Source organism: Lytechinus variegatus, chromosome 8 (assembly GCF_018143015.1).
Source record: "Lytechinus variegatus isolate NC3 chromosome 8, Lvar_3.0, whole genome shotgun sequence".
Lineage (NCBI taxonomy): Eukaryota > Metazoa > Echinodermata > Echinoidea > Temnopleuroida > Toxopneustidae > Lytechinus > Lytechinus variegatus.
In genome coordinates, this window is record NC_054747.1 from 373839 (window position 1) to 382186 (window position 8348).

At 35.4% G+C, this 8348-nt stretch overlaps 1 protein-coding gene across 2 annotated transcripts in view; it reads left to right on the top strand.

Annotated features, from left to right (window-relative positions):
• LOC121419507 (sushi, von Willebrand factor type A, EGF and pentraxin domain-containing protein 1-like) overlaps positions 1-7161 on the top strand; it is a 45657-nt gene extending 38496 nt beyond the window's left edge. The window contains exons 10-17 of one of the 2 annotated variants that reach the window (XM_041613960.1): positions 1540-1719; positions 2398-2505; positions 3231-3305; positions 4013-4099; positions 4229-4303; positions 4625-4672; positions 5107-5185; positions 6121-7161. In XM_041613960.1, coding sequence (XP_041469894.1) covers positions 1540-1719; positions 2398-2505; positions 3231-3305; positions 4013-4099; positions 4229-4303; positions 4625-4672; positions 5107-5185; positions 6121-6409 — 941 coding nt within the window. In that variant the 3' untranslated portion in view covers positions 6410-7161. The remainder of the gene's footprint in view (positions 1-1539; positions 1720-2397; positions 2506-3230; positions 3306-4012; positions 4100-4228; positions 4304-4624; positions 4673-5106; positions 5186-6120) is intronic. The other variant, XM_041613961.1, reaches the window with a different exon arrangement.
• The last annotated feature ends 1187 nt before the right edge of the window (positions 7162-8348 follow it).

Sequence of the window (8348 nt, forward strand, 5' to 3'; positions counted from 1 at the left end):
AAACCCAGGGTTGAAGTTGGTCATTCGATTAGGGTGTGGAATTTACAGCGGAGCAATAGTCGCCCGAGCAAATGTCATGGAGCCGAAGGTAAACTCTATGGTACATGTAAACAATGTAAACAATGTAAAGCGAATAAGGTTATGTGCGTTTGAGGGTCTATGTAGCAATGTGGTGCGTGCGTTTGAGTAATTGGGAGGCTAGTAATGTATTAACTTCGAGGTTTGAAAGGGGGTATTTAACACAAAATTAAGAGAATGTTCAGATTAACGATACATAGCGAGGACAAGTTTTAAGATGAATCTAGGGGTCTGAATGACGAGGAGGATAGCGTGTCACAGGGTTGGTACGAATTTGTGATGTGTGTTAATTGTTTATTTCCCAATGAGCGCTAGGTTTAATGGGAGCTTTGGTACACGTATGAAATACAGAGTGAATCAGAAAAAAATGTCCCACTTTTGTAAAGTTGAATTGTTTAAAATATGAATATTTAATCATTAGTTTCATGATATGTCTTGATAGAGGTATCCTCCAAGTACATTCAGGTACCATTTTCATTTGATCCCGTGCACGCATGACTGAACATCGGACAATCTTTAGAAGACTGTCAGATCTCACTTGCGCCAAGTTACTGGGTGATGAATAAAACAGTGCTTTAGACAGTCAGACAGACAGACTGGCATGCTCACACACACACACCCACACATCAACACACACAACACACATGGTAATAACTGGTTCATAATTTTCTCTTTTCTGATTAAGCATTGATTTTTAGCAAGATCGCTGAATGTTTAAGTGGCAATTCCCGACAATCTTTCCCCTTAAAACACATTCACTACCACCATCATCATCATCATCATCCTCATTGTCATCATCTTGATCTTCATCATCATCATTAAGTGCACATAAAACAAATATGTTGCTTATGTCTTTTGTTGGTTAACAATGAAAATTTACAATGTTCAGTCATGCGTGCACGGGATCAAATGAAAATGGTACCTGAATGTACTTGGAGGATACCTCTATCAAGACATATCATGAAACTAATGATTAAATATTCATATTTTAAAAAAATCAACTTTACAAAAGTGGGACATTTTTTCTGACTCACTCTGTATATCATCAATGATTTAAATGGAAATCATCCAGAAATAAACAGACATGGCAGTAATGATGTGAATAGAAAAACATGATTCATCGGTAGCATACACAGGTATATTGAAATTATCTTTTTTAAAAGATCTGTGTGCATTTATTCATATTGGAATCCTGTCTACATTATCTGAATAGTAAACATACGCACCTCCCGGGGAGGAAGTCAAAGTAATTTGGATGTTCAACTAAACTTAAAATATGAACTTTCTAAGGTGATAAGTAAAGGGTAGAATTACAAAAGTTTGTTTGCTCATGTCTATTTTTTCACATTTTTTTTTTATTTATTCATTTTCCAACACATGGGCTGGATAGCCCTCTTCAGCCTAACGGCTGTTCTTCTGAGGGGTCCATTATCTATATTGATTTCTTTCTTGCATTTTCAGCCGTTACTTGCCCAAATTCGACTATCGAAGTGCAAAACGCAGCGAACGTGACGGTTTCCTCCTACGCGTATCGAGGGGTAGCTGTCTATACTTGCTCCACGGGCTACGTACCCGATGCCTCTCCTGTCAGTTACTGCCAGGTAGATGGAACGTGGAGTAGTCCGAATTTCACCTGCACTCGTAAGTATATGTTTAAAGATAAATACCAGTTTTGGTAAGTAACTATCTCAAAATGGGTTCGAAAACAATCCAATTGAATTTCTGTCCAAGAGTTTGCATGTATGAATTAAAAAAGGGCCAAATGGCTGTGGGAGAAAATGGAAAATGAGCAAAATATGCACAGAATTCCATTAAATTTCGGGTATTTATCGAAGCAATATTAATACACTGTCCCACGTATGCTTTTGTGTGTTAGCGACTATCAGAATTATCGACTTCAAGATATTGCAAAGACAGGTTTAAACTAATGTACCAGTAAACTTTCTCATGTGATAACAGTTTGCTGCGACTGCTTTATTTTACATTTATGTAAAGTGAGTGTGCGCGCGCATGAGGGCGATGTGTCTATTTTTAAGTACTGCGTGTGTGTGTCTAACGTCTTTTACGATTGTTATTGTCCGTCTGCAATCTGTTAGGAATGTTTCAATTTGATGCGAATATTAACACATTGGACAATTTGCTCTACAAGGTTCTAAACCACCGTAGGACTACGTAATTGCATATCATTTTTCGTTTCATCGCATTTGTTTTTATTTGTTTTCTTTGTATTGTTGTTTTTAAACCTTTTTTTATGCACAAATTTTAAAATACATCGTACATGTAATGAATATGAAACCACATCTTCACACTCACTTGCAGTTGTGATGGCGGTACCAACTAAGACCACAACCGATGCCTTGGCAACTTCTCTTAAAACAGACGAGGCTTCACCGACTTTCGGTGATTATACTACTTCACCCTCTAATGGTAAGTTTATAAATATGTCCGCGTATAATAATCGGCTAAGCATTACACAATACACAACCATTAGACGAATTCATGTAATGTAAAGACGGAATGTTACGGTCGAGATAAATGCGAATTATTGAACAGAAAGGGGTCCTATTTAGTTTCAACAACATGACAAAACAGTCAGCTACTATTAGAAAAATACACATTCATCCACTAAGGTACCATTTATATATTTGTTTATTATTAATATTGTTTAGTTATTTGTTGTGAAATAGTTGTTGTGATTCTACTTTCGGACTTCTGGATGTGAGACAACCCAAATGTGTTAGTAAAAAGTTCATAACACCCCCGATTCGTTAGTGTACTATTACCATTTTATCAAGTATTGGAAATGTTTTTTTTTATGTTATAGCGGCTTTGGTGTTGACTGTGTTGTGATTCTCGTGTATTTACAGTGGCAAAAGGAACCATGACTAATACCAAGAACCCCAATTAATCCAATACTGCGTCATGCAAGACTTGCCATCTGACTTCATAACTTAATATACAAGTCCTTTAAAAGCGTATAGAACCGTTGGTCATACTGTGCTGTGCGCTAGACAAGAACTAATATTATTTATTTATTTATTATTTATTTATTTATTCATTTAAACGTTGCATGAATATCTCAGTATCACTAAATTTATTCCGAAGTTTACTTTGCAATACGTTTGGAATTATATGTATATGTTTTGTTGCAGATATGACGTCACAAATTTCAGATTCAACAACAGTTTCCTCAACTATGGAAGCTGTTACAACTTACACCTCGGAAGGTAAGCATGAAATAGAGTGATTAAGGGTTTAGACTAGAGGGGGTTGGATACTTGGTGTCTCATATATTCTTTACATTATTTTTCTTAGGCATTTGTCTATTGGTTTTGAGTTTATCGTGTGTTAGATTGGAGGAAACTGTGAAAATATACGCTATTCCAATATCCCCCCATTTTATCTGCAACGCTTAACATGAGGGCTACGTTTAGTTGTGATATGAAATATTCTTTTAAGAAGTATATTTTATCTGGTAATATATTGATTGCACATGAATCAAAATAATAGTACAACTACTACTAATACGACTGCTGCTAATTTACAGATCCCAAGACCAGTCCGCCGACCCCGTCTTCTAAAACTGACGAGATTCTTCCCCTCCTGATGCCTCTACTGCACCTACCGCAGAGGGTAAACATAAAATGGATCTAGGATCGATTACTTTTAATTGTGATATATTTTCATATGATCATTTAAAAAATACATTGTATGGAAAAAAAAGATAAATGAGTACGCGTATATTAAAATCATAACAATTCATCTTTACCGATCCCATTCCAATTCTTTTACCACGTCTTCTAAAAATGAATTAGGCATGGATAATCATTTCAAACTCGTTTTTAATTAGATAGAGTCTTTAATAAATAAGGCATATTGGATGAAAGGCAATTAAGTGCACGTGAATTAATATAATGAGAACACTACTTTACAGATCCCAAGACCGATTCGCCGACCACGTCTTCTGAGACTGACAAGATGTCTTCACTTCCAGACTCCTCTACTGCACCTACCTCAAAGGGTAAATATAAAATGAATTTTGTCATGGAGATTAGTCTATGTTGTGCTATGAATTCAATCACCTATTCAGTGACCTATGAATTCATTTCAATTAAGGGCTCATCAGTTTTGTAACAATATTTCTTTACAGATTATCCAGCTTCATCTCCAAAAACTGACAAGATTTCTTCAACTCCAGAATCTTCTACTGCACCTACTGAAAAGGGTAAAACTGAAATTGATTTAGTAAAAGAGGTTTTAAAATACGAATATAATATTTGAGATTTGACTCAAACAAGCATGCTAAATCGTATTTCAGCAATTAAGGAAATATAAAGGGTTCAAGACTTATTATTGTGCATTGTGGGTAGGTCATTTTTAATTCCATCGTCTCTTTAATATACATAACATTTTTATTTTTTATAGGATTCAAGAACATATGAGTGAATGTAAGATACTACCATTACTCTCATTAATTCGTCAATTCGATGGTAAAAGCGCATAATTTTTGTTAACTTCTCCCCTTTGATTAATTCACTTTTGACAGGGGAAATCACCACCGAACCATCTAATGAGGACCCGCAGCCAAATATCGGTAAGTACATGTACATTCGATGATTTGATAGATTATTGTATTACCCTCAATCTTGACTTCTATTCTGCTTTGCTGTATCACAAAGTTTCCGTTAATAATAATATTAATGATAATGATAATGATAATAATAATGATAATAATGATAGCAGTATATTCACCCAGGGTCGCCACTTTAGTTCCGAAAACTGCTATTATTAAATGTAACGTTGCAAATGTAAAGATGCTGGGCTTTTGTGGGAGCCCGCCGCACCCAAAAAGGTTGTAAATGGGAGTGTAAGCTCAACTAATTCCTCAAATTTTGTTTTCGTCTAAACCTGTGAAGTGATGGTATACAAAAAAAATGTATGTCAGTATCAATAAATTCGATATTACAATTTATTGTTATCACCTGTATCTCTCTCGTATGTTCTCTGGTGTTTCTTCTTGTTCCCAAGGTGCAATTGTTGGAGGTGTTTCAGCAGCAGTCATCGCCATCATCCTGCTGATATTGGCTGTTGCGTTAACCAAGAAAAGGTAAAGAAACTTGGATAATAAAACCCGCTTATTTTTATTCAATCAGATTCCCCTTATCTCTGAAAAAAAAATGTCATCTGTTATGATCTTATGGGAATATTTTTCATGAATTATAGAGATGACGTAACCTTAACATATTCTACTTGTACGTACTTACAACAGAAGTTATCACAACGCACTAAATGTATGGAAAGTTGATGCTGTTGAAATGGTATTTATTTATTTCACAGATATTACTGACTTTAATTCCGATTCCATTTTAATTTCCAATATTAGTAACACTTCCAATTTCAATTTCAATTTTAACGTTACTTTAATTTCAAAAAGATGCTCTAAATTATATGCACATGTACATTTGTATGTATTATAATGTGTCAGTTGTATGTATTATAATAATCCAATATTGCTGAAATACTGAAATACTAAGAACGATTTAGTGATTTTCCATTCAACTAGGTTAAGTTCAATATTGCAATATTCGCTTAGAGGAATTACTTCAACTCAACAACCAACCTGCGGATTGCCGCTGATCATCTAATACCGGGGGAAGAACAACGAAGAAGAAGAACTTAAAAATCACATTTCTGCATATGAATCCATGTATTTGTATTTGTTAATTCAAAAGGGACAAATGTTCCAAAAGTACTCTTAGTTCATATAGATCGTTGTACACAATTCCATATGTGATTTACCATCATTATAACAATTATTATACGCCTTCACAATTCCATTATCGAAACTCAAATACTGTTGCAGGACTCAAAGTCAATCTTTACCACAGAAAGTTAAATGTACATTTTTTACCTATTTAAATTGTATGGAAGCCAATATTCATCATGGTTTTATGACTGGCTGGATAAGTTATGAAAACAAAACAACTAGCGCAGTCAATGTCATACTTTTCATCATGCATTATCTCTCTCTTACGACACCAGGAAATCAAATCGTGCGAAAGCTAGCGGGGCTCTTATCCTGAGCGGCGAACCAGACATGAAAGCGGAGAAAAACACTTACTACATGAGCGAGCTTGAGTCTCCTGGGATAGTAGAGGAAGTAGACTATGCTGGCATTAGAGAAGATGCAACAGGAAGTGGACAAATAAATGGACACTATGTCTCACATGAGCAACCCGGAAGTGCTTCATCAGGGTCAATTCCAAACTATGCGCAGGTCAAGAAAACTGAAATGGTGGAAAACGAGTTGTACGGACAAAACTGGCGATAGTGACGGGTGCTCCAGACGGAAGGCGTGTGTGTGTGTGTATTTTAATTTCGTCAGACGTGTATCAGTCAGATATGATTATTTACGTCTGGGACCGACCTTTAACGTCACCATTCGAAAGACGTGACCAGGGCCCGAACCTTGAACCTCCACATCAATTTTTAACTTCCCCACATAGATTGGATTACAGGCGCACGCCCCAATGCCCGGGCGGAAGGCATCTTACAAGGACTTTTAAAACTTATCTACCTTTCCGACTGATACGAGTATCGCCCCCTATGATGGTATGGTTGATAATGAACGATATTTCCCTGCCACTCGCTGAAGAAACACAGTCTTTTAGGCAAATATGCACGTAAAATATGCATTCCAGAAATGAGCGTTTCCTTAGCATGAATAAATATGGCAGGAGACGCCAATATTATTGTATCTTTGACGCATTTAAACTATATACATATTTTTAAATAGAAATTACCAATTTTCTCATGCTACAAGAAAAATATAATGTTGTTCAATAGAATTTAGTTTTGGAGTGGACCGATCGAGTCATAGAACCTCGTTTGTGATGTCATAGTGCAAATGAATGTGCATTTCCGAACGTCCGTTATGAAAACAATGTAAGAAGCTCATGTATTTCTTACCCCTTTAATAATTTTAGTTGTTCAAGGGACTTGATTACTTACGTTACACATAACAGAACCCCGGGGGCACTTACATTGACAAGTGGATACCATGCGCAACAAAAAAAAAATCACGTGAAAAGGATGTCTTTTTCAAGATAAGGCACGTTACGTAAGTAACGTGAAAAGGGTGTCAAAAACGCAAAAATAATGAAAAAAGGGTATCTATAATTGTTTGGAAAGTTACGTGTTTAGGGTCAAATTTGCGGGGATGTTAAAACAAAATTAAAATGTTTGATAAAGGAAATGTCCTTTTTGTCCCATGCAACACTACATGTTTAGAGTCAGATTTTCGCGAGAAGTGGAAAGTGGGGTCGTACTAAACCAAATGATGTGCAAAGGTAAAACCGACGACAGAATTAGGACCCGTGATATAACAATAAAACATTCCTGTACTTTTTTAGGGGTTCATTTCAGGGAATATTTGCCAAGAGTATCGTATTGTTTCCAATACTTGTTAAGGGTAAGGTTTCCTACGCCATACGTGTTAAGGGGTGCATTTTCAGAATATGGAAAATACGTGTCTAGGGTGCTTTTCGAGACCCCATGGTCGCGCATGGTATCCACTCGTCAATGGAAGTGGCCCCACGGGGACAGAACTGAGACCCGTTTTATGTATCAGCCAGGTGTTGAAATCGAATTTGAATTTATCAACAAACTTCATTCACTTGACATGACAAGTTTGTTTCAAAATGTATGCAATGATAACACACACACACACACATAGACACACACACATATATATATACATATATATATATATATATATATATATATATATATATATATATATAAAAGCTAGGGTATATACTCTCCGAGGTCGGAAAGCACTAAGTTCACGAACACGACTTTAGGTCAGTTGATTTGAGGTCAACTGCAGAAATATGTATGTATGTATGTATATATATATATATGTATATATACACACACACACACACACATATATATATATATATAGCAGTATCGTACAAATCGGTAATACATCAATTCATTTTCCTGAAATTTCCAATTAATTGAATTATGTGTGCACGTACATACATCATAGACAAAGAGAAATAGCGCATTTAAAGTTAACGCAGGGAAAATATAGTATGATGCAATATGATCTTTAGTATAAATTCTTACGTTGTATATAAATATTATTTTTCTGACAAAAGACGTAATAAAAAGTGAAAGATGTCAGTATTTATCATTTAATCGAATGTATTTTATGTGTTTTTTTTTTTTTTTAACATTACACTGTAAAGAACGAAATGCTACTT